Source organism: Salmo trutta, chromosome 27 (assembly GCF_901001165.1).
Source record: "Salmo trutta chromosome 27, fSalTru1.1, whole genome shotgun sequence".
In the NCBI taxonomy this organism is placed as follows: Eukaryota; Metazoa; Chordata; class Actinopteri; order Salmoniformes; family Salmonidae; genus Salmo; species Salmo trutta.
The window spans coordinates 26,207,122-26,234,249 of record NC_042983.1 but is presented as its reverse complement, the minus strand read 5'-3'; the positions used below and the strand labels follow the sequence as shown (position 1 = coordinate 26,234,249).

Below are 27,128 nucleotides of genomic sequence, written 5' to 3'. Positions count from 1 at the left end.
ACTTCTCCTATTTAAGAATGATGGAGGCCACTGTGTTCTTGGGGATCTTCAATGCTGCAGACATATTTTAGTACCCTTCCCCAGAGCTGTGTCTTGACACAATCCTGGCTCAGAGATCTAAGGACAATACCTTTGACCTCATTGCTTGGTTGTTGCTCTGACATGCACTGTCAACCGTGGGACCTTTATATAGACAGGTGTGTGCCTTTCCAAATCATGTCCAATCAATTGAATTTACCACAGGTGGACTCCAATCAAGTAGTAGAAACATCTCATGGATGGTCAATGGAAACAGGATGCACCTCAGCTCACTTTAGTCTCATAGCAAAGGTTCTGAATACTTATGTAAATAAGATATTTCTGTTTTTTATTTTAAAATGTGCAAGAATTTTTAAACCTGTTTTCGCTTTGTAATTATGGGATATTGAGTGTAGATTGAGAGGAAAAACATTTGAATCCATTTTAGAATAAAGCTGTAACGGAACAGTGGAAAAAGAGAAGGGTTGTTTTAAAGTAAAACATTTTTTTTTTTAATCCTTAATTCTTTAGTCGTGTTTTTTTTCATCATTTTAGATCACTTGTCAAAAATATACTTTATGACACTGTCATGAAGGATTATGACCATCCTGTGTCACTTTATGTGGACAAAAAATATACACTGTCAAGAAGCAATATGACCATCATAATTCAGATAGGCCAATCACTTACATGCCCTTTAATCAGTCATCAGTCGAAAAGGTGTCTTGTCCTGCTCCTGAAATCTGTTTCTGCATTCATCTCAGTCATCAGCAACAGAGCATTGGGGTAGGTGCATGTCTGATATCAGCGTGTGCGCAATTACAATGATAATTGAATATGGTCAAAGACAAAAAAAAAGTGTTTGTGTATATATAATGTAAACATACTGTTGCCATTAGGCCATGGTGTAATGGAATGTTTCCTTAAGTGGTAGATTTTGTGAGTTTTTACACTCTTGTGTTGGTATCATAATTAGCCATAAAAGAACTATCGTGTTAGGTTTTGTGGGTTTTTGCACTTTTAACCAGCCATAAAATAACTCCATATATGTCACAAAAGGTCTACATATGTCATGAGTGTTATGACCATATTATAACAGGTTATGACGCATCAGCTGTTATGACATGGTTATAACATGTTATGACACTGGGTGTCAAGTGTTATCAAAAAAATATAGGTTTAGGATATAGCCTAATGCCCATGCATCTGACACTGAGTGAGAGGGAGAGAAACAATATTTCCTGACTGGACATTTTGCACTGCTTTGGTGGAATTCTCCACTCTGTCTGGCCTGAATTCCTGTCTTGCATTCTGTAAGCTACATAACAGACAGTGAGTGCCAAAAGTGTTGGGATGGCGACAATTATTATTATTTTGGCTCTGTACTCCAGCACTTTGGATTTGAAATGATGCAATGACTATGAGGTTAAAGTGCAGACTGTCAGCTTTAATTTGAGGGTATTTTCATCCATATCGGGTGAACTGTTTTTGAAATTACAGCAGTTTATGTACATAGTCCATTTTGGAGGAATGAAAGTATTGGGACAAATTCATTTATGTGTATTAAAGTAGTCAAAAGTTTAGTATTTCATCCCATATTCCTAGCACACAATGATTACATCAAGTGTGTGACTCTACAAACTTGTTCGATGCATTTTCTGTTTGTTTTTGTTGTTTCAGATTATTTTGTGGCCAAAAGAAGTGAGTGACAAATAATGTATTGTAATTTTTTTGTCGCTTTTATTGTAAATAAGAATATAATACGTTTCTAAACACTTTTACATTAATGTGGATGCTACCACGATTACAGATAATCCTGAAAAAATCATCAATAATGAAGAGTGAGAAAGTTAGTCGCACAAATATCTTACCCCTCCCCCCCGAAAATGCTAACATTCCCTGTTACTGTAATGGTGAGAGGTTTGCATGTCTTGGGGTTATGATATTTTTGCCTATAACTTTCTCACTCATCATTATTCATGATTCATTCAGGACAATTTGTAATCATGGTAGCATCCACATTAATGTAGAAGTGTTTAGAAATGTATTCTATAGCGGTCTAAGGCACTGCATTGCAGTGCTAGCTGCATCACTACAAATCCTGGTTCGATCCCAGGCTGTGTCCGAGCTGGCCTCTACCGGGAGACCCATGAGGCGGCGCAGAATTGGCCCAGTGTAGTCCGGGTTTTGCCGGCCGAGTTGTCCTCGTCCCGGGCGAAATGCACACTGACACGGTCACCATGTGTACGGTGTTTCCTCGGACACATTGGTGCTGCTGGCTTCTGGGTTAAGCGAGCATTGCGTCAAGAAGCAGTGAGGCTTGGCGGGGTCGTGTTTTGGAGGACGCACGGCTCTCGAACTTGCCTCTCCCGAGTCCCATTGCTGCAACTCCCATACGGACAAGACTGTAACTACTAATTGGATATTACGAAATTCGGTAGAAAAAGGGGTTTAAAAAAATAAAATAAGGATGTATAACAAATTTATTTGATTCTTATTTACAATAAATGACTCTACGTAATTTACAATTAATTTATATTGGGCACAAAATAATCTGAAATGCAACCAAAACAAATAGCAAATGCATCCAAGAAGTTTGTAGTGACAAGCTTGATGTAATCATTGCGTGCTAGGAATTTGGGACCAAATACTAAACAGAGCCAAAACAAAAAAAGATGTCACTTTCCAATACTTTTGGTTCTCACTGTATTGATTTGAAATAGGCCATAGGAATAGGCATGTTACTCAATGTCACTTGTGCGCTGTGAGACTTTTTTACTGCACAGCGCCAGTCAAGTTCAAATAAGCTAAACCATCATCTGTCTCATCACGATGTCATCACCATCAATGAAACAAACCCTGCACACTCTACGAGAGACATGAGAACCAAATTCATCTCTATCTCTTGCCACGCATCATGTCTCACAAAATCTCTTTTTAATCTCATATTTTATAATATCTCTAATCAGGTGGATGCCGGCAATGTCTACGGCGATAATCTGGTGCGTCAACTGAACCTCCGGCTTCTTAAAGACGGAAAGATGAAATACCAGGTATGTAGATGCATAACTTCACTCCAGCTGTGCGAAAGCATGGACAGGTCTCCACTGGAATGTTACTGTAAACATGGTACCACTCTGTGGTAACTCTGAGGAACTTGTGCTTAAAGTAAACACTATTGGTTCCGAGCCACATAAATGCTCTTATCGCATCACTAGCATGAAAGAATACACATCTTTTAAGAGGGAATACATCTTGACTCATGTCGGGATAAAGAAGTGCACCCGTTGGCTTTATCTGTTGAAATGAACTTCTACAGAAAGGAGTTTTGGGATTGGTATCCGTTTTTGGGAAATGGGTGTTGGTTCAGAGTCAGGGAGAGCTGATGTTGTAACAACCCCATTGATCAATGTCTCTTTCAGCAGTGGCTTGTGTTAACTATAAATGACACCACGACGAGGTTCCAGTTTAATAATGTTTACTTTACCTTATTTCCACAGTACTTAGTTGCGATCACACTCAGGCCAGGTCCAACTGCAAGAGAGATTTCTGCGCAGGCGCATTAATAGCAGAGTGATAGCGCCGTAATAACAGAAGTATAGGGATACTTAAAACATGACTAACAATCTCCCACTTTGCTTTAAAGACAAATAGAACATCAGCAAAATAATTAAATGTCCAAGTATTATTCAAGTCCCCCATTACAAATGGGTTGTCTGACAATTTGTTTGTTTTTATTAATCAAGCTGCTACTTTCCATTACTGAGTGCCTTTAGAAGCACAAGACATGATGCTCCCTTTTTAGTTAGACAGTCAGCAAGCTGTTCCTTTATGGCTGACCACAGAATCCGCTGGATTCTCTGTGCTTGAATAAATTCCTTGATGCTGCTAATCTCAAGATGAAGTATTTTCTCTGTGACAGACTTGGTTTATTTGACAGCATAAACTAGGAAGTAGTTGTCAGTGACACAAACTACAGGTACAATGGGTTGTTTTGACTCACCAGTGGTAAGCTCTGAGAACAGACTTGCCAGAAAGATGGCATTGTCAATTCCTTCCTCAAGAGCAAGGGTTTCTCCAGCAAGTGTTCTCCGGACAACGCTCCTTATCCTTTTTTACTGCCAACAGATAGGTGAGAATCTTCCTCCTTCACCCATTAACACGATTATATGTCCACATTGTGTGCCTCCATCTGTAAGGTTCCCTAGGGAAGCATCACTGAAGACAACTGGTTTCTGAGAGTCATCTTTTCCCACATGCTGAAACTTTAGTCACTTGTTCTGATTTCAGTTTACAAACAACTTGGCTTGCCTCATGAATGGTTTGTACAGTGGCATGTTTTGTGTTGGATCCCAAGTTGCAGCCATCAAACATTACATCAGGTCTACTGTCTTGCAACCCATAGCATTTGACCTATTTTTGACCTCAATCAGCTTCAATTCCACATGGAAAACGGCTTTGAGGTGTGGAATCACAGTTGTAGCAAAGGTCTGTGAGCAACACTAGATGAAGTCATCAGCATGACAGGCAAGTACTCCAGTCACATTGCAGTCTTGATCAAGCCAATAGAAGACTGCAGGACCCACTTGTGACATTTTGCAATCTGTACTCAGCATTGTTGCCTTGACTTTTTAAATATTTTTTTACCCCTTTTTCTCCCCAATTTTGTGGTATCCAATTGGTAGTTACGGTCTTGTCTCATCGCTGCAACTCCCGTACGGACTCGGGAGAGGCGATGGTCGAGAGCCGTGCGTTCCCCCGAAATCCAACCAAGCCGCACTGCTTCTTGATACAATGCCCATTTAACCCGGAAGCCAGCCGCACCAATGTGTCGGAGGAAACACCGTACACCTGGTGACCGTGTCAGCGTGCACTGCGCCCGGTCCACCACTGGAGTCGCTGGTGCATGATGGGACAAGGACATCCCTGCCGGCCAAACCCTCCCCTAACCCGGACGACACTGGACCAATTGTACGCCACCCCATGGGTCTCCCGGTCGCGGCCGGCTGTGAATCTCTAGTGGCACAGCTAGCACTGCGATGCAGTGCCTTAGACCGCTGCGCCACTCGGGAGGCCTGTTGCCTTGAGTTTGTTGTACCAGTAGAGTGATGCATCTGCCAGGCCATACATACACTTTTTTAGTTTCCACAGTGTTCCATCGCCCTTACCCTCAGGTCAGACGTGAATGTCCCTTGACAGCTCTGTTCCCTGTAGAAATGCAAGTTTGATTGTCTCTCCAGAAGTCCATTGCTCTATGGACTGTATGCAGCAGTTGTCTTTACTTCCATGTTGGATTTCTCAGCCATTTCTCTTGTTTCATTATTATTGAATTCTCCTCCGTTGTCATTGTACAATTTCTGGGGCGGGCCATGCGCACTTATCCACGAATGAATGAAGTGCTTGACGATTTCACTGGGTTTCTATGTAATCACAATGCTTCCAGCACTGAAGCGTGTGAAGTGGTCCATTTATGTGAAGGTACCACAGACTTTGTCCTAGCTCATGTAGATCTACAGCCAGTGTTTCATTTTACTTGGAAGCCAGTGGCAAACCAACAGCTGGTCTGGGTTTGCTTTGTCTGGCATGTGTAGGCTGTCATTGTAAGTAAGCATTTGTTCTGAACTGACTTGCCTAGTTAAAGGTTCAATATATATTTTTTAAATGTCTCACAACTGCTCACTATCTGCCGTAGAATGGAAATACGCACGTCTTCATTATTCCCAGAACTGCTGAGTAATTTCTGACGTCTGTCAACTGTAGCATGTTAATTGGGGAGAATGTGCTCGTGGTAATGGCTGGAACAGAATTATTGGAATGGTATCAAATACAACAGACACATGGTTTCCATGTGTTTGATGCCATTCCATTCTCGCCGTTCCAGCCATTATGAGCCTCCATTGGTCCAAACTGTTTGAAGTTTTAACAATACTTTGTTTTTCTTCTCCATGTGCTCTGTGTCCGTCAGAATCTCATTTTCACATGGACTTTGTGTGATGTCTTTGTCTGAAATTTGAGCACAATAGTGGCCTCAGGTCGTAAGTGCAAGGGTCACTGGTTGTTTAAACATCACAGCCTTGTCATTTGTAATGTCTAGTACAGCCCCTGCCTTCTTGAGGGAAACTTTGCTTAATAATAAAGGGATATCTACAGGGACCACCTCTTGTTTTAATGTGACACAATTTTTGCTGGTATCTTGACTCTCTTGGTAGAGTGGACGACTCTCCCATCTCCAAATTTGAAAGCTCTGTTGCTTGGTGTGTCAATCATATTTTGTACTTTTTTCAAATTTAGTTCACTGACATGGCTATCAAGCCATTTTGTACCACACACTGTGCATGTACACAGTATCAATCACTGCAGATCCTAAGGATTCAACTATAAAGATCTCAGTATTAGAAGCAGATTGGTTTGAAAACAGTGTAATGTTACACTGTTCTATCTCTCTGTATACATTTTCCTCTGTTATTTTAACTTGTTAGTTTTTATGAGGACAGTCTTTAACCCTATGGTAAGTGCTTTGACAAATAACACATTTTGATCGCCTTCCATACCTGCCCAGTGGATTTGTGCGAGGCAATGGCGCCCTCATCTAGTTGTCTTGATAACATGACTTATTGGCGCCTTTTCTCTGCTGTTCAGTGTAATATGCTGCGTCATTCACTTGCATTCCATCTATTATTGGCGTGACAGACGTCTTTTCACCCAAAATCCTTTTTAGTGCCGACTTTATAGACGCAAAAGTCAGCACCGTACAAGCAGTCAAAGCCAACTGTTTCTCCCTACTCTCCAGACAGGCAGTATCTAGCAACTTGAAAGTGAACACTGCATCCAGGAGAACCATGTTGTACTTGCACATCCTGTTGTACCTCTGTTCAAAATAAATGATGTAGTCAGTCATTGCAACCCAAAATATGTCTAGTAACACTATCAAAGTTTGAATATGCCTCGTAGGCAGTCTTTCTCTTCTTTAAGAAGCAGAATCCAGTTCTCTGATCAAAGTTTGAATACCGTCGTCCTTGTTCAAATCCTTCGCAGATTTTTCCTGTGCTGTATCTCTCGCTCTCCCCTCGAGCAATAATTCCACCGCAAATGCTTGCTTTTTCTCATCCAGATCCCAAGTTCATTTTTCAAACTTACATAAAACCTCTTCTCGTCGAAGCGAGGTGGCACGTTGTAGTTATTAGCCATCCTCTGCTACCAATGTTAACTCTAAATCAGGATTTCCCTTGGTTTTGCCCCCCCCCCCCCCATGGCTGCACGTTTTGGTTTTTGCCCAAGCACTACATAGCTGATTTCAAATAATCAAAGCTTGATGACGAGTTGATTATTGGAATCAGCTGTGTAGTGCTAGGGCAAAAAAACAACGTGCACTCATGGGGGGCCCCAGGACCGACTTTGGGAAACCCTGCTCTATTTCCACAGTACGTAGTTGTCATCACACTCAGGCCAGGTCTAAGAAAGAGAGACTTCTGCGCAGGCGCACTAATAACAGAGTGATAGCACCGTAATAACAGAAGTATAGGGGATACTTAAAACATTAACTTAACAGTATGCATATGATACTCAGGATGAGATGGCTGTACAACTGTTGGTTATTTAGGGGGGTTGTTGAGGTAAACAGTATTTACTGTAACAGTAGTGTTTCAAAATGTTGTGGTCATGGGCACGGCCCATTCCTCCACTGCTAATGATTGGGCTCTGGCAAGACATATTCATTGATTAGTTTGGCAGGTTGCTGGTGAAATTGAGTCCTAGGATGAAGACGTTGGTGAACAAATTACTTCCTTTAAGTTACAGTATGTATAAAGGAAGGATACATAATAAAGTTTACAGTCTGAGGTCCATTCCTGTCAGTGACATATTTCAAATGTCTTTTCCACAAAACCCCAAAGGGGTCACTAATGTTTAGTTTTTTATCATCCAAAGAAATGAGTAAAGCATGCTCATTGAATCACTAAAGCTCAGTATTGTGCTATTGAGTCAGTAAAGCTCTTAAGGGGTCCATAGTATTACTTTCCCTTTTTCACTGTCTGTCTTCTCTTCCAGGTAATTAAAGGTGAGGTGTACCCTCCAACGGTAGCAGAGGCGCCGGTCAATATGAGCTACCCTCGAGGGGTTCCCGAGGGGCAGCGCATGGCCATTGGGCAGGAGGTGTTTGGGCTGCTGCCAGGCCTCACCATGTACGCCACCCTGTGGCTGAGAGAACACAACCGCATCTGTGACATCCTGAAGGCCGAGCACCCCACCTGGGGGGATGAGCAGCTCTTCCAGACCGCCAGGCTCATCGTCATAGGTAAGTACACACTGGACTGAACAGAGATCTCACTCTAGTCTTTCATGTTGCCACACACTGTCCATTTTAGACACTGTGCTTTAGGCGGAATATTAATATTAAGGAAACCTTTCCATGTTCTGGGTTGAGTGAATAGTTACGGGGGAAAATAATCCACACACTGCTATAGTGGATTCATTTTTTTGTTCATATTTCAGGTGAGACTATCCGGATAGTGATCGAGGACTACGTGCAGCACCTGAGCGGCTACCTGTTGGATCTGAAGTTCGATCCGGTCCTGCTCTTCAAGTCCACGTTCCAGTACAGGAACCGCATCGCTGTGGAGTTCAACCAACTATACCACTGGCACCCCCTGATGCCAGACAGCTTCCACATAGACGGAGACGTGGTGCCCTACTCCCAGTTCATCTTCAACACCTCCATCGTCACACACTACGGGGTGGAGAAACTGGTGGACGCTTTCTCACGCCAGTGTGCTGGACAGGTATGGGTTGTGTGGTGACTATGGGATGTCATATGCAGTGTTGTATTGATGAACTCTGGTCTCAATATCATTGTCATGCCATAGGGGAGAGTGGGGTATATGTTATTCAGCATCACTAACTCAAGGGAAATATAGCATTCTTTCTAACAGAGATATCTACATATATTTCAGGATGCTAGAATTCATGTAAACATAACAGTTTGAGAAAATAGCATGTCCAAAAAAAGTGGTCTTTTGGCAAATCTTACCCAGGGTATGGGTTAAGTTGAGCATAGAGACAGGGTAAGTTGAACCGCCATGGGTAAGTGGGTGACGGTGCTGATAGGTCAAAGTTTAATTCATGGAATGGTATATTGTACATTGAGTGTACAAAACATTAGGAACTCTTTCCATGACATAGACTGACCAGCTGAAAGCTACGATCCCTTATTGATGTCACTTGTTAAATCAACTTCAATAAGTGAAGGGGAGGAAACAGTTTAAAGAACGATTTAATAAGCCTTGAGACATGGATTGTGTAATAGGCACACATACATGTCTTTGAACAGGGTATGGTAAATTATCACATTTTATTGGTCGCATGCGCCGAATTCAACAGGTGTAGACCTTATAGTGAAATGCTTACTTACGAGCCCTTAACCAACAATGCAGTTTAAAAAAATACGGATAAGAATAAGAAATAAAAGTAACAAGTAATTAAAGAGCAGCAGAAAAATAACAACGGCGAGACTATATACAGGGGGGTACTGGTACAGAGTCAATGTGCGGGGCACCGGTTAGTTGAGGTAATATGTAGATACTTATTAAAGTGACTATGCATAGATGATAAGAGAGTAGCAGCTGTGTAAAAGATTGGGGGGGGGGGGGGGGTTAGGGCAATGCAAATAGTCTGGGTAGCCATTTGATTAGGTGTTCAGGAATCTTATGGCTTGGGGATAGAAGCTGTTTAGAAGCCTCTTGGACCTAGACTTGGCACTCCGGTACCGCTTGCCGTGCGGTAGCAGAGAGAACAGTCTATGACTAGGGTGGCTGGAGTCTTTGACAATTTTTAGGGCCTTCCTCTGACACCGCCTGGTATAGAGGTCCTGTATGGCAGGAAGCTTGGCCCCAGTGATGTACTGGGCCGTACGCACTACCTTCTATAGTGCCTTGCATTCGGAGGCCGAGCAGTTGCCATACCAGGCAGTGATGCAACCAGTCAGGATGCTCTCGATGGTGCAGCTGTAGAACCTTTTGAGAATCTGAGGATCCATGTCAAATCTTTTCAGTCTCTTGAGGGGGAATAGGTTTTGTCGTGCCCTCTTCATGACTGTCTTGGTGTGCTTGGACCATGATAAATCATTGGTGATGTGAACACCAAGGAACTTGAAGCTCTCAACCTGCTCCACTGCAGCCCAGTCGATGAGAATGGGGGCGTGCTCGGTCCTCTTTTTCCTGTAGTCCACAATCATCTCCTTTGTCTTGATCATGTTGAGGGAGAGGTTGTTGTCCTGGCACCACACGGTCAGGTCTCTGACCTCCCTATAGGCTGTCTCGTCGTTGTCGGTGATCAGGCCTACCACTGTTGTGTCATTGGCAAACTAAAATTATGGTGTTGGAGTCGTGCCTGGCCATGCAGTCATGAGTGAACAGGGAGTACAGGAGGGGACTGAGCACGCACCTCTGAGGGGCCCCTGTGTTGAGGATCAGAATGGCGGATGTGTTGTTACCTACCCTTACCACCTGGGGGTGGCCCGTCAGGAAGTCCAGGATCCAGTTACAGTTGGAGGTGTATAGTCCCAGGGTCCTTAGCTTATTGATGAGCTTTAAAGGGCACTATGGTGTTGAACGCTGAGCTGTAGTCAATGAACAGCATTCACAAATTATGTTTGTGAGAATGCTATTCATTAATAGGTGCCAGGTACACCGGTTTGAGCGTGTCAACATCTGCAACGCTGCTGGGTTTTTCACACTCAACAGTTTCCTGTCTGTATCAAGAATGGTCTACCACCCAAAGGACATCCAGCCAACTTCACACAACTGTGGGAAGCATTGGAGCTAACATGAGCCAGCATCCCTGTGGAACGTTTTTGACACTTTGTAGAGTCTATGCCCTGACAAATTGAGGCGGTTTTGAGTGCAAAAGAGAGTGCACCTTAATATTAAGAAGGTGTTTGTAATGTTTTGTACAATCAGTAAGGCGGCAGGTAGCCTAGCGGTTAGAGCGTTGGGCCAGTAACCAAAAGGTTGTTGGTCCAAATTCCCGAGCCGACAAGGTGAAAAATCTGTCTATGCCCTTGACCAAGGCACGTAACCCTAATTTGCTCCAGGGGCACCGTACTACTAGGGCTGACTCTGTAAAACAATTAGGGTTGACCCCAATTAGTCGCTTTTGTAGAGAAGTAGCAAATAAACATATTGTTTTATGGCACACGAGACACCTGTCTGATTCGCGCCCATCTCAGTGAGCTAATCCATTGCGGAGGCCAAGACTGTGGCTAAGATGCACAATGCATGTCTCTCTCTAGAATGTGCTCTCTCCTGCCAATTTGTGCACATTCATTGTTTCATAACTCCATTGTGTGAGTTGTCTGTGTTTTGATTTAGTGTGTATCAATTACCCATTACATACAGTATATCACCAATAGTACATTTACTGTTAATTCCTATAATTTCTATTCTAAAATGTTTGTTTGGTTACAGTAATTTCTGTTAAATCATTAATTTACTGTTCTCATTGTCATCAGATAAGACCTTTTGTGCCTCTACTACTCTATCATAGCTTCTCTTTCACACAGCAACATGTTTGTTTTCCTTTTTGTCAATCTACTTCAGTGTCATTCAGTTATTTTTATAATCCCTTGCTGCTGCTTGTACTTCTTCCCTTCTCTCACTTCCTTGGCTGCTCTCTCAATAACCTTAACGGGGGCTTGTTGCATGATATCTGCTCTGTAACAAAAATGCGTTCATATGCATGACACAATGCAAAAATACTATTTGTATTATGCATCAAACTGACAAATGTAATCATAATTTGTATGGGGTATGATAGCCATTGGTTCAACTTAACCCAGGCAAACATTTTGACTATATTAGCCCATACAGCTACAAGGATGCACTTTCATGCTATGTTTAGGACCTCATCTCATAGCTTATAGAGACCCCAACTGATTTATAAATCCATCTAATTCAGTTTAGATACAAGCATCATGAAATCTCTTAACACAATAAATTCATTTGACTTTGTGAAAATCTTTTTTATTTTACCTAACTTTTTCCATGTGGGATTTTCCTTTATAGATTACATGAAATTATGACCTCTTCCTAAATATTTGGTTACATTTATTAATTTTGTTTCCTAGAAACAAAGGGTTGCTCAACTAACTCTTTGGCTTAACTTACCTGGCACTCTCCCCTACATAAAAAGTTGTCTAAAGTGCATACAGATCTGGGCTATAATGATCTGTCTGATAGGATTGTGTGTCAAGGTTAGGGTCAATTAGAATTGAAGTCAGTCTATTCAGGGAGTAAACTGAAATTCTGAAGAATGTAATCTATTTTCATTTTTTATTTTTACCAAAAAGCAGAAGCTATTTATCTGAAGTGACTTCAACTGAATTGACCCCAACCCTGATGTGTGTGTTGTCATAGCTCTTCTTTTGAGCCAGGCAAATGTTGTGTATGAGAGATGGAGAGGAAATGATAAGGCTGTGAAAGTGCCTTCAGAAAGTATTCATACCCAATGACTTATTCCACATTTTGTTGTTACAGCTTTAATTCAAAATGGATGGGGGGGGGGGGGGGTTCTTACCCATCTGCACACTATACCCCATAATGACAAAGTGAAAACATGTTTTTTTTTAATATTGCTAATTTATTGGAAATGAAATACAGAAATATCTCATTTATATAAGTATTCACACCCCTGAGTCAATACATGTTAGAATCACCTTTGGCAGCGATTAACAGCTATGAGTCTTTCTGGGTAAGTCTCTAAATTGGCAGATGGCAGTTTAAAGTGACTCAAATGCTATTTATTTGCATATCCGATTCGAATCTGTTATTTTTTCCTGCAGTCTGAACAGCCAAAAAGCACATGGAATCGCATATTTCAAGCCACATTTCAAACCAGCTTTGTAGGTGGTTTGAAGTCAAATACAAATCTGATTCCTGGCCATGTGACTTGTTTGAACGGTCAAATCTGACTTATTTGCCCTCAAGATGTTTTTAGACTGTTTTTCGACATATCTTGTTGCTTGCTAGGTATTCTGACAGTTTGACAAGCACATGTGGTAGCTAACTAGCTTGTTAATTGTTTACAAACACATTTGTGAATGTGCTAGAAAACTAAACAGCTACCTAGCAAGCTTGTTGTGGCTAGCCAAAAAGGACTTGTTTTGAAAGTTGGATCGTCTTATCCTTTCAAGGTTTAAAAGTGTTCTTACTCTATGATTTGGAACATTCAAATTGCTACGTAACTTCTGAGTGATAGGAAGCACAAGCACCACCACAAAACAGCCTACACAATTGCGCACACACCAATTATTACTGTGACAACTAGCATAGCCTTGTCAGCAAATGACTGCTGTCAGAACACACACATCCAATTTGGTCACTTGTAATTTGCTGTTTGGACAGTCAGTAGTCCAACACGGATTTGAAAAACAAACTCATTTGAGCATTAAGGCCTGCGGTGTGAAAAAGGCTGAAGAGCTTTGCACACCTGGGTTGTACATTATTATTTTTACAATTCTTCAAGCTCTGCGAAGTTGGTTGTTGATCATTGCTAGACAGTCATTTTCAAGTCTTGCCATACGTTTTCAAGCCAATTTTTAAGTCAAAACTGTAACTAGGCCCGTCTGGAACATTCAATGTCGTCTTGGTAAGCAATTACAGTGTATATTTGACCTCGTGTTTTAGGTTATTGTCCTGCTAAAAGGTGAATTTCCATTTAGTTTTGTTTAAAAAAAATCCCTAGTTCTTGCTGATAGCAAGGATACCCATAAATTAAATTAAGTAAAAATGTATTTATATAGCCCTTATTACATCAGCTGATATCTCAAAGTGCTGTACAGAAACCCAGCCTAAAACCCCAAACAGCAAGTAATGCAGATGTAGAAGCACGGTGGCTAGGAAAAACTCCCTAGAAAGGCCAAAACCTAGGAAGAAACCTAGAGAGGAACCAGGCTATGAGGGGTGGCCAGTCCTCTTCTGGCTGTGCCGGGTGGAGATTATAACAGAAAATGGCCAAGATGTTCAAATGTGCATAAATGACCAGCATGGTCAAATAATAATAATCACGGTAGTTGTTGAGGGTGTAACAAGTCAGCACCTCAAGAGTAAATGTCAGTTGGCCGATCATTGAGAGTATCTCTACCGCTCCTGCTGTCTCTAGAGAGTTGAAAACAGCAGGTCTGGGACAGGTAGCACGTCCGGTGAACAGGTCAGGGTTCCATAGCCACAGGCAGAACAGTTGAAACTGGAGCAGCAGCACGGCCAGGTGGACTGGGGACAGTAAGGAGTCATCATGCCAGGTAGTCCTGAGGCATGGTGCTAGGGCTCAGGTCCTCCGAGAGAGAGAAAGAAAGAAAGAGAGAGAGAATTAGAGAGAGCATACTTAAATTTACACAGGACACCGGATAAGACAGGAGAAATACTCCAGATATAACAGACTGACCCTAGCCCCCCAACACGTAAACTACTGCAGCATAAATACTGGAGGCTGAGACAGGAGGGATCAGGAGACACTGTGGCCCCATCCGATGATACCCCCAGACAGGGCCAAACAGGCAGGATATAACCCTTTGCCAAAGCACAGCCCCCACACCACTAGAGGGATATCTTCAACACCAACTTACCATCCTGAGACAAGGCCGAGCCCACAAAGATCTCCGCCACGGCAAAACCCGGGGGGGCGCCAACCCAGACAGGAAGACCACGTCAGTGACTCAACCCACTCAAGTGACGCACCCCTCCTAGGGACGGCATGGAAGAACACCAAGTAAGCCAGTGACTCAGCCCCTGTAATAGGGTTAGAGGCAGAGAATCCCAGTGGAGAGAGGGGAACCGGCCAGGCAGAGACATACAATATCTGTGGGATCAGCAGAGGCATTATGGCAAGCTTAAACAAGTGCAGGAGTAAAAATGTGCTTAACAAGTCACATACAAAGTTGCACTAACTCTGTTTGCAATAATAGTGCTTAATAGTGTTGAATATCCCTTTTGAGCATGGTGAAGTTATTAATTACACTTTGGATGGTGTATCAAGACATCCAGTCACTACAAAGATACAGGCGCCTTTCCTAACTGAGTTGCCAGAGAGGAAGGAAACCACTCAGGGATTTCACCATTTGCAAGATTCGCAAACTTGGGCATGACATGCCAGCAACAAATGTTGACACTACACATCCAAGTATATCTGACCAAATTATGAGACAAGCGTTGTAATTTTGAATTCCGTAAAGTGAGTGTGGAAGAGGTGAAAAATTGTCTATCGACAGTGACAAGGCACCGGGGTCTGACAACGTCGATGGAAAATGACTAAGGATAATAGCAGACGATATTGCCACTCCTATTTGCTATATTATCAATTTAAGCCTACTGGAAAGTGTGTGTGCCTTCAGGCCTGGAGGGAAGCATAAGTCATTCTGCTACCTAATAATAGTAAAGCCCCCTTTACTGGCTCAAATAGCTGACCCATCAGCCTGTTACCAACCCTTAGTAAAGTTTTGGAAAGAATTGTGTTTGACTAGATACAATGCTACAGTAAACAAATTGACAACAGCAGGCTTATAGGGAAGGACATTCAACAGGCACAGCACTTAGTCAAATGACTGACTGGCTGAGAGAAATTGATAAAAAGATTCTCGGGGCTGTTTTGTTAGACTTCAACACTTAACAAAGAGCTGCAGTTAGTTTCAGAATAGGTGGCAAGGAATAAGTTAGTCCTAAATATTTAAACTAAAAGCATTGTATTTGGGACAAATCATTCACTAAACCTAAACCTCAACTAAATCTTGTAATGAATAATGTGGAAATTGAGCAAGTTGAGGTAACTAATCCAGTAACCCTGGATTGTAAACTGTCATGGTCAAAACATATTGATACAACAGTAGCTAAGATGGAGAGAAGTCTGTCCATAATAAAGCGCTGCTCTGCCTTAACAGCACTATCAACAAGGCAGGTCCTACAGGCCCTTGTTTTGTCGCACCTGAACTACTATTCAGTCGTGTGGTCAGGTGCCACAAAGAGGGACTTAGGAAAATTACAATTGGCTTAGAACAGGGCGGTACGGCTGGCCGTTGGATGTACACAGATAGCTAACATTAATAATATGCATGTCAATTTCTCCTTGCTCAAAATGGAGGAGAGATTGACTTCATCACTACTTGTATTACTGAAAGGTATTGACATGTTGAATGCACCCAGCTGTCTGTTTGAACTTCTGGCACACAGCTCAGACACCCATGCATACCCCAGAAGACCGAAGACATACCAACAGTAGTCTCTTCACAGTCTTCAAGTCCAGAACAGACTATGGGAGGCGCATAGTACTACATAGAGCCGTGACTACATGGAGCTCTATTCCGCATCAAGTAACTCATGCAAGCAGTAAAATTAGATTTAAAAAAAACATGGAACAGCGGGGACTGTGAAGAGAGACAAACACAGACGCATGCATACACACACACACACACACACACACACACACATATGATAGCATACGCACTATACATACACGTACACATGGATTTTGTGTTGTAGATATGTGGTAGTAGAGTAGTGGCCTGAGGGCACACACTTAATGTGTTGTAATGTTTTTAAAGCAAGTTGAGGTTATAACTGCCTTAATTTAGCAGGATTCAGTAGCAGCTAATGGGGATCCATAATAAATACAATTAACTAAGGATTGAATACGTATTGACTCAAGACATTTCAGCTTTTTCAATATTTATTAATAAAAAAATAGACATAATTCCACTTTGGCATGGGGTGTTGTGTGTAGGTCAGTGACAGATAATCAGAATGTAATCCATGTACTGTGAAGTCCTGTGGGTGTATACTGTATATGGAGTAACACATTTAGGGCCCTTCTTGGGAGGGCCATTCTCACCCAGACCACATTAGAGTAGCTGACCCTCAACTGCAGTTTTTATAACTTCATCTTCGTATGCAGTCACTTCCATGTCTAAAGGGTTTTTTCCCACTGTATACAAAATATACAATTGCTGAGATGGCACCTTTCTCACCTTCTGTCATGTAGCCTGAGAAGAAATCCTCTGCTCGTTATAGTCATTGGTTACTCAGGAAGACTTAAGTGAAAGAACCTGTTTTTAGATTTCTATTGTTGCGGAAATTCTACACAGGGACACTCAAAGTCAATCTTAAATGAATCATTGTTTATTAACAGTTAACTGGAGAGGTTCCAATAAACTTGACGTGTACTATCGGGGCAGTCCCATTTAGATCTCTTATATCCTGCTTACATACACGTTACATAGGCATGATTTAACTTATTCATCATTCATAATTAATTCATCATTAACATTTGGTTCATGCATGTGACAGACCAATACCTCACGAGGCTACTGCCAAATTGCAGATACTGATAGTGAGGATTCGTTCAATCAGTCACTTGCATGAACACAGAAATTGGTTATTAGAAAAGCACAAACGTAAATTTTTCCATCACACTATGCTTGCCTTGAATAGTGCAGTTTTAAGCTCTCTCGCTTTCTTATTTGTCTGAACATGTTTATCTTTCCTAGATCATTCTCTTCCCGATTTCCAAATCAATCCCTATCAACTATCCATCTGAGAGCTATTATGCTACCTGTTTCTTTTGAATACTTTTTTCATGTAGTCATGCATCCTATATTTATACAGGTGATGCCTGTCTGATCCTTTTAGATCTAGTCTACACCAGTACCTATGGGTATGGGGTCAGAGGTTAAGTTGGTTTTAATCCTTTCTCTGTTTCTCAGATAGGAGGTGGGAAGAACATCCACCCAGTGGTGACCAAGGTGGCCGAGGGTGTTATTGAAGAGTCCAGGGCTCTGCGTCTTCAACCCTTCAACGAGTATAGGAAGAGGTTCAACCTGAGGCCCTACACATCTTTCTCTGACTTCACTGGTAAGACTACATATTTAGAGTTTTGGAAATTCCGGTGATACTAAAGGCTTCTATAGAACCATTTCCCGGCTGCATCGTAAAAAGTTGCATGCGCAGTTGGTATTAGTCTTTTATTAGGATCCCCATTAGCTGTTGTGAAAGCAGCAGCTACTCTTCCTGGGGTCTACACGAAACATGACATAATACAGAACGTTAATAGACAAGCACAGCTCAAGGACAGAACTGCATCAGTATTTAATTATTATTATTTTTTTTTACAAAAGGCACATGTAGCCTACATATCAATACACACACACACACACAGTTCGTAATCAGAAACCTTTTTGTTTACGTAGCAGTGGATACGATCACATGCAAATTGAAATGCAGATGGTGTAAGTAAACTAACACTTAATCAGATGGTTATCGTCTACAACATTGCAGATGTCATGAGAGGATTGATTACCTAGCAAGCCAGGGAGGCAAGGTAAAATATCCCAAATAGAGCTAGATAAAGCCAGAAGTATAATATACTTGTTGATCATAGCTATAGCCATTAGTCTTGCTTGTTTTCATGGTCATCACTCACTCACTGTTAATTTTGTCAAGGTCTCGACATCAGAATTAGCTATCCTGCGACAGAGCTTTTTGATGTCGGGATTGGTGCGCATCAATCGAACGTGACGTTTGATGATAAACAGAAAATGGCTCTATGGAATCGGGTGCTCATCTGGGTAAAGTCATGAATCCAAAAAGACGGCAACAACCATATGTATTTTCTAATGCATAGTTGCTCTTTTACTGATGAAAAAGCTGACTCGTTTCAACCTCAATTGATGAAGCGTCGACAAAGACTGATTTGCGGTCGAAAGAGCACCTACAGTGCTTTCCGTATGTATTCTTGACTTTTCCACATGTTATTGTATTACAGCCTGAATTTAAAATTTATTAAATTGAGATTTTCACTGGCTTACAATTTTTTATAAATTAATAAAAAAGGAAAGGCTGAAATGTCTTGACTTACATTTGAAGTCGGAAGATTACATGCATTTAAACTATTCCTGACATTTAATCCCAGTAAAAAAATCCAAGTCTTAGGTCAGTTAGGATCACCACTTTATTTTAAGAATATGAAATGTCAGAATAACCAAATCAAATTGTATTTGTCACAAACACATGGTTAGCGATGTTAATGCGAGTGTAGCAAAATGCTTGTGCTGCTAGTTCCGACCATGCAGTAATATCTAACAAGTAATCTAACCTAACAATTTCACAACTACCTTATACACACAAGTGTAAAGGAATGAATAAGAATATGTACATAAAAATATATGAATGAGTGATGGCCAAATGGCATAGGCAAGATGCAGTAGATGGTATAGAGTACAGTATATACATATGAGATGAGTAATGTAGGGTATGTAAACATTATATAAAGTGGCATTGTTTAAAGTGGCTAGTGATACATTTATTACATCAATATTTCCATTATTAAAGTGGCTAGAGTTGAGTCAGTATGTTGAAGGCAGCCCCTCAATGTTAGTGATGGCTGTTTAACAGTCTGATGGCCTTGAGATAGAAGGTATTTTCCAGTCTCTCGGTCCCAGCTTTGATGCACCTGTACTAACCTTGCCTTCTGGATGATAGCGGGGTGTACAGGCAGTGGCTCGGGTGGTTGTTGTCCTTGATGATCTTTTTGGCCTTCCTGTGCCATCGGGTTGTGTAGGTGTCCTGGAGGGCAGGTAGTTTGCCCCGGTGATGCGTTGTGCAGACCTCATTATCCTCTGGAGAGCCTTGCGGTTGTGGGCAGAGCAGTTGCCGTACCAGGCGGTGATACAGCCCGACAGGATGCTCTCGATTGTGCATCTGTAAAAGTTTGAGTGTTTTTGGTGACAAGCCGAATTTCTTCAGCCTCCTGAGGTTGAAGAGGCGCTGCTGCGCCTTCTTCACCACGCTGTCTGTGTGGGTGGACCATTTCAGTTTGTCCGTGATGTGTAAGCCGAGGAACTTAAAACTTCCCACCTTCTCCACTACTGTCCCGTCGATGTGGATAGGGGGGTGCTCGCTTTGCTGTTTCCTGAAGTCCACAATCATCTCCTTTGTTTTGTTGACGTTGAGTGTGAGGTTATTTTCCTGACACCACACTCCGAGGGCCCCCCCTGAAGTGGAAACATTAGGAACAACAAATGGCTCAGCCGCCAAGTGGTAGGCCACACAAGCTCACAGAGCTGGACCGCCGAGTGCTGAAGCGTGTAGCACGTTGGCCGGGCAGCTCTAGCAGGGCAAACATTTTACGAACTGAAAGGTGGCATCCTATGACGGTGCCATTTTGAAAGTCTCTGAGCTTTTCAGTAAGTCCATTCAACTGCCAATGTTTGTCTATGGAGATTGCTTGGCTGTGTGCTCAATTTTATACACCTGTCAGCAATGGGGTATGTCTGAAATAGCCGAATCCACATATTTGAAGGGGTGTCCACATACTTTTGTATATACGGTGCATTCGGAAAGTACTCAGACCCATTGACTTTTTCCACATTGTGTTAAGTTACAGCCTAATTCTAAAATATATTAAATCGTTATTTTTTTCCTTCATCAATCTACCCACTACCACATAATGACAAATCAAAAATGGGTTTTAGTAATGTTTGCAAATGTATAACCCCCCCCCCAAAAAAAAATATGAAATCACATTTACATACACTACCCGTCAAAGGTTTTAGAACACCTACTTATTCAAGGGTTTTTCTTTATTTTTACTATTTTCTACACTGTAGAATAATAGTGAAGACATCAAAAGTATGAAATAACACATATGGAATCGAGTAACCAAAAAAGTGTTCAACAAATCAAAATATATTTATGATTCTTCAAATAGCCACTCTTTGCCTTGATGACAGCTTTGCACACTCTTGGCATTCTCTCAACCAGCTTCACCTGGAATGCTTTTCCAACCGCCTTAAAGGAGTTCCCACATATGCTGAGCACTTGTTGACTGCTTTTCCTTCATTCTGCGGTCCGACTCCCAAACCATCTCAATTTGGTTGAGGTTGGGGCATTGTGGAGGCCAGATCATCTGATGCAGCACTCACTTCTTTACAAATGCTTTTGGCTGTTGTCTGGGCCTCAGGGAATCCAGTTTCCCGGTATGTAGTGAGGGAGGCCTTTTGCATTTGAGACTAAATTCACTGCGATATCAACTACATTGAGGTGGATTGGAGGAGCTTGTTCACCTTGTTTGTCATTGTCAGTCTCTCACACCATACGACACAGCAAATCAAGAAGCGGTAGGACCCAACTTCCTCTGCAAGTGCTTGTGCCTCCACTTTGGCCACAGGACTGTTGATCGTCTGTCTGGCTTCCAGTAATGCCTCCCAAACCTCAGAAGCCTGATACCTGATTGCAGAACACTTTGGAGCCTACTTTCCTATCTTGTGTCACTCCATGACTTCACGGTTATGTTCACGTGTTTCTTCAAAACACTCCATCTTTGTGCCAGCTGAAAAGAAGGTGAAGAACTTTAGCACAAAAACCCAACTGCATCTTTTGAAGATTTGACAGCATCTGCAATGACAAGGTTTAGAGTCGGTGCTCCACATGAGACAAACACGGCTCTGGGATTTCTTTTGAGCAGTCTGGCTTGTACTTCTTGGTGCTTGCCCTTCATGTTGGCCCCATTATCATATGGTTGCCCTCTGCAATCTTCAAATGGAATCTTCAGCTTATCTAAGATGACAGTGGACAGATTCAAGCCTGTTTTAACATTAACAAAGCCGAGGAAGTGCTCCTTGATCTCTGGCTTTCCCTTTAAAACCACGCTTCTTAGAATAGTGGACATTTGCTCCTGGTGACTAATGTCAGGTGTGCAGTCCAAGATAATGGAGAAGTACTTTGAGTCTCTTGAGTTACTATTTCTTCCAGAATCTTGTCACTCGTAATCTGTATCAGCTCATTCTGTGTGCTCTCCCAAGGTAATGAGCATGTGTCCCTCCATCTTTAATTTTGCTGAGATGATTTTCCATAACATGGTCAAATTTTGCCAGGAATTCAACCTCTTTTAGGAAGTTTCCATTATCTGGTTGGAAGAGTTTGTCTGATGAACCCCTGAATGCTAGGTTCCTTTCAGCCAGAGACTGGGTGATACTTATTAAATGTGTAAGGAGATCCCGCCATCTCTTTCTTTCAGCCTCCAAAATTGTAATTTATATCTGGTCAAGAGTCTGTCCCCAACTTAGGCACAGATCAAGTTCTCTCCACTTAATCATATTGTTGTGTGTTCAGGACTACCCTCATGGTGTTTCAGAATGGCGTTGATTTTTGACCAGTCATTCACGCCTTCCTTTATTATTTTGTAGTCTTTTTTAGAAAAGAGCTTACAGCAAAAACAATACACATCGTTGTTTTTGATTGAGTTTGAAAGCTAGCTCCTGGTAATCTTTTCTTCATTTGACAGCTGTCTCTGTAATAAGCCTAAATGGAAACCTCTTCTAGACTTAGCACCTATGAGGAGTGCCATCACACCCATATATTGTCTGGACTGGTTCCCACGGAGGTTGCTGCTGGAAAGCGCGAGTTTCATTTCGTGCACACGCATATGAACGCATGTTCACGAGTGACATGGTTTTCTTTTCCAAACTGCAGTTTATAAACACTGTTGCCCCAAATAGATGTATTTCACTCTCACTTTGTCAGGCACAAAGTCACAGAACACAGCCATGGAAGTGGCTGGCAAGCAAGACACTGACAGACCAAGAGATGCTCTGCCCAGCTAGGTTAGCAAGACAGACAGACTAGAGAGATTCACTGCAAGCTAGCACATCAACTTAACGGTACTGTTATTTGCTGACATCAAACTTGGAGAGGAGAGAACACAAGTTTACCTGATCGCTGTTCCCGCAATTCACTCTCATGGTGTTTTATTTTTTCTCTTTTCGTGACCAGAAGGATAGTTCAGCTTTATCCTCTCATGGAAGTTGTAAACATTGACACCCGCTTTAACATGAGGGGGAGGCAGGGCCCTTGTGTAATTTCCGGGGCCCTACACAACTTCCGCAGTGAATGTATAGGGCTGACTGGCTCTGATTTGGGGAGTTTCTCCTGTTCTTCTCTGCAGATCATCTCACGCTCTGTCAGGTTGGATGGGGAGAGTCGCTGCACAGCTATTTTCAGGTCTCTCCAGAGATGTTCGGACAGGTTCAAGTCCGGGCTCTGGCTGGGCCACTCAAGGACATTCAGAGACTTGTCCCGAAGCCACTCCTGTGTTGTCTTGGCTGTATGCTTAGGGTCGTTGTCCTGTTGGAAAGTGAACCTTCGCCCCAATCTGAGGTCCTGAGCGCTCTGAAGCAGGTTTTCATCAAGGATCTCTCTGTACTTTGCTCCATTCATCTTTCCCTCGATCCTGACTAGTCTCCCAGTCCCTGCCACTGAAAAACATCCCCACAGCATGATGCTGCCACCACCATGCTTCACCGTAGTGATGGTGCTAGGTTTCCTCCAGATGTGACGCTTGGCATTCAGGCCAAAGAGTTCCATTTTGGCTCCATCAGACCAGAATATCTTGTTTCTCATGGTCTGAGACTCCTTTAGATGCCTTTTGACAAACTCCAAGCGGGTTGTCATGTGGCTTCTGTCTGGCCACTATACCATAAAGGCGTGATTGGTGGAGTGCTACAGAGATGGTTGTCCTTCGTAAAGTTTCTCCCATCGGCCAGCTCTAGGAAGAGTCTTGGTGGTTTCAAACTTCCATTTAAGAGTGATGGATGCCACTGTGTTCTTGGGGACCTTCAATACAGCATAACATTTTTTGGTATCCTTCCTCAGATCTGTGCCTCGACACAATCCTGTCTCGGAGCTCTACGGACAATTCCTTCGACCTCATGGCTTGGTTTTTGCTCTGAAATGCAATGTCAACTGAGGGACCTTATATAGACAGTTGTGTGCTTTTCCAAATATTGTCCAATCAATTGTGTTTACCACAGGTGGACTCCAAGTTGTAGAAACATCTCAAAGATGATCAATTGAAACAGGATGCACCTGAGCTCAGTTTCGAGTCTCGTAGCAAAGGGTCTGAATGCTTATCTAAATAAGGTATTTCTGTTTTTTATTTTTAATACATTTGCAAACTTTTCTAAAAACCTGTTCACTTTGTCATTATGGGGTAATGTGTGCCGATTGATGAGGATATTTTTTTATCCATTTTAGAATAACGTTGTAATGTAACTAAATGTGGACAAAGTCAAGGGGTCTAAATACTTTCTGAATGCACTATATAGTGTAGTTTAACATGATTATTTTATGACTACCTCATCTCTGTACCCCACACATACAATTATATGGTAAGGTCCCTAAGTCGAGCAGTGATTTTCAAACACCGAATCAACCACAAAGACCAGGGAAGTTTTCCCATGCCTCGCAAAGAAAGGCACCCATTGATAGATGGGTAAAAATGTTAAAAAGCAGACATTGAATATCCCTTTGATTATGGTGAAAAGTTATTAATTACACTTTGGACGGTGTATCAATACACCCAGACACAACAAAAATGCAGGCGTCGTTCCTACTTCCGTTCCCGGAGAGGAAAGAAACCACTCAGCGATTTCAACATGAGGCCAACGGTGACTTTAAAACATTTACGGAGTTTAATGACTTTGATAGGATGGCTCAACAACATAGTAGTTACTCCACAATACTAACTTAAATGACAGAGTGAAAAGAAGGAAGCCTGTACAGAATAAAAATATTTGAAAACATGCATCCTGTTTGCAATAAGGCACTAAAGTAAAACGGCAAAAAATGTGGCAAAGAAATAACACTTTGTATTCGGGACAAAGTTTATGTTTGGGGCAAATACAACACATCACTGAGTACCACTCTTCATATTTTCAAGCATGGTGGTGGCATCATGTTATGGGTATGCTTATCATCATCGGCAATAAAGCTAATCTTTCTGATTGAGAGGGGGTCAAATACTTATTTCCCTCATTAAAATGCAAATGAATCTATAACATTTTTTGTTGTTATTCTGTCTCTCACTGTTCAAATAAACCTACCATTAAAATTATAGCCTGATCATTTCTTTGTCAGTGGGCAAACGTACAAAATCAGCAGGGGATCAAATACCTTTTTCCCTCAATGTATGGAGACTGTTTAGTGACACAAATAAGGGTAAAAATACATGTAAAAAAAATGACAAAAGCAAGCTTCTTTAGATAGTCCCCCAAAAGATCTGTTATTCAATGCATTTGTATGGGCTAATAGCAGTAAAGCCAAATATTTTTTTTAAATATATATTTCAAGGGTATTTAAAAATCTAAATCAAATAGCAAAATAATCCTTCGTATGACCTGCTTAATAAAACAATTCCATATAGTTTAGTAATAACCCCCCACCCCCCCAGATTAGATAGGGATTAGACTCTTATGGGTTAACCTTTTGAGGATAGGGGGCAGTATTGAGAATTTTGGAAAAAATATGTTCCCATTTTTAACTGCCTCCTACACCAACTCAGAAGCTAGAATATGCATATTATTGTTCAGGTTTGGATAGAAAACACTCAGAATTTTCTAAAACTGTTTGAATGGTGTCTGTGAGTATAACAGAACTCCTATGGCAGGCAAAAACCTGACAAGGTTTCAAGCAGGAAGTACCCTGTCTGACAAGGAGTCGTGCGTCTTGCATCTTTTTATTGAAAAGTAAGGATCTTAGCTGTAACGTGACAATTCCCAGGGCTCCGATAGGCTCTCAGAGCCCGGGAAATAACTGAAGGTTTACGAGGGAGCCTCAGGCTGAAACACATTATCACCTTTTGTAAGTGGCTGCTCCGAGGACCTTTGAATGAGGCGCGTGCACGAGTCGCTCCTGAGGAGAAATTTTATTTGGCTGTTTAGGCTCAATGCATACTCCCGGTCGGAATATTATCACTTATCTACGAGTTAAATGGCATAAAAATTGGTTTTAAACAGCGGTTGACATGCTTCGAAGTACGGTAATGGAATATTTAGACATTTTTGACACGCCAATGCGCCATGCGCAGGGCCGTGAAGAAGCATTCTGATAGTGTCTAGAACTCACGAACAAAACGCCGCTGTTTGGATATAACGATGGATTATTTGGGACCAAACCTACATTTGTTATTGAAGTAGAAGTCCTGGCAGTGTATTCTGATGAAGAACAAGCAAGGTAAGAACATTTTTCTTATAGGAAATGTGATTTTGGTGGAGGCTGACCTGGGTGGGTATCTAAATAGCTAGCCCTGTAATGCCGGGCTATGTACTTAGATTATTGCAAAATGTGCTTCATCCGAAAAGCTATTTTAAAATCGGACATATCGAGTGCATAGAGGAGTAATGTATCTATAATTCTTAAAATAATTGTTATGCTTTTTGTGAACGTTTATCGTGAGTAATTTAGCAAACTGTTAGTAAATTCCCCGGGAGTTTGCGGGGGTTATGCTTTTTCTGAACGTCACATGCTAATGTAAAAAGCTGGTTTTTGATATAAATATGAACTTGATTGAACAGACATGCATGTATTGTATAACACAATGTCCTAGGTGTGTCATCTGATGAAGATCATCAAAGGTTAGTGCTGCATTTAGCTGTGGTTTGGGTTTATGTGACATGATATGCTAGCTTGAAAAATGGGTGTCTGATTTTTTCTGGCTGGGCACTCTGCTGACATAATCTAATGTTTTGCTTTCGTTGTAAAGCCTTTTTGAAATCGGACAGTGGGGTTAGATTAACGAGATTCTTGTCTTTAAATAGCTGTAAAATAGTCATATGTTTGAGAAATTGAAGTAATAGTATTTCTAACGATTCAAAAATCGTGCCACTGGATTTCAGTGGCTGTTACGTAGGTGGGACGAGTTCGTCCCACATGCCCCAGAGAGGTTAAGAAGCCAACTGCAGTCTGTCGTCCTGTCATCTCAAACCAGTCTTCTCTTTTAACTTCATGTGTTTCTGATGAACTCTGGACAGCTGAGTCCCTGCACAACTTTCAAAAAATTCTGAAAAACCTACCTCTTTACGAAGTACTGTATCCACGATTTTTAATACATTTTAAAATAAGGCTGTAACATAACAAAATGTGGAAAAAGTCAATGGGTCTGAATACTTTCCAAATGCACTGTAGCTATCTTAAGATAAAGGCACTAACTGTAAGTCACTCTGGATAAGAGCATCCGCTAAATAACCAAAATAAAATGTTGTATTAATATGCTTTAAATGTGCCCTATCGGTGTAATTGTGC

The 27,128-nt window shown here is 41.7% G+C and overlaps 1 protein-coding gene and 1 long non-coding RNA gene across 3 annotated transcripts in view; both read left to right on the top strand.

Moving 5' to 3' along the window:
* The window catches only part of ptgs1 (prostaglandin-endoperoxide synthase 1), a 54,796-nt gene that overhangs the window by 26,830 nt on the left and 838 nt on the right, over positions 1 to 27,128 (top strand). For both annotated transcript variants that reach the window (XM_029717491.1, XM_029717492.1), the window contains 4 exons: positions 2,988 to 3,071; positions 8,065 to 8,311; positions 8,509 to 8,795; positions 17,759 to 17,906. In XM_029717491.1, coding sequence (XP_029573351.1) covers positions 2,988 to 3,071; positions 8,065 to 8,311; positions 8,509 to 8,795; positions 17,759 to 17,906 — 766 coding nt within the window. The remainder of the gene's footprint in view (positions 1 to 2,987; positions 3,072 to 8,064; positions 8,312 to 8,508; positions 8,796 to 17,758; positions 17,907 to 27,128) is intronic.
* On the top strand, positions 25,024 to 26,884 carry LOC115164733 (uncharacterized). Its single transcript, XR_003869976.1, has 2 exons — positions 25,024 to 25,304; positions 26,770 to 26,884. It is a non-coding gene; the product is annotated as an uncharacterized LOC115164733 (long non-coding RNA).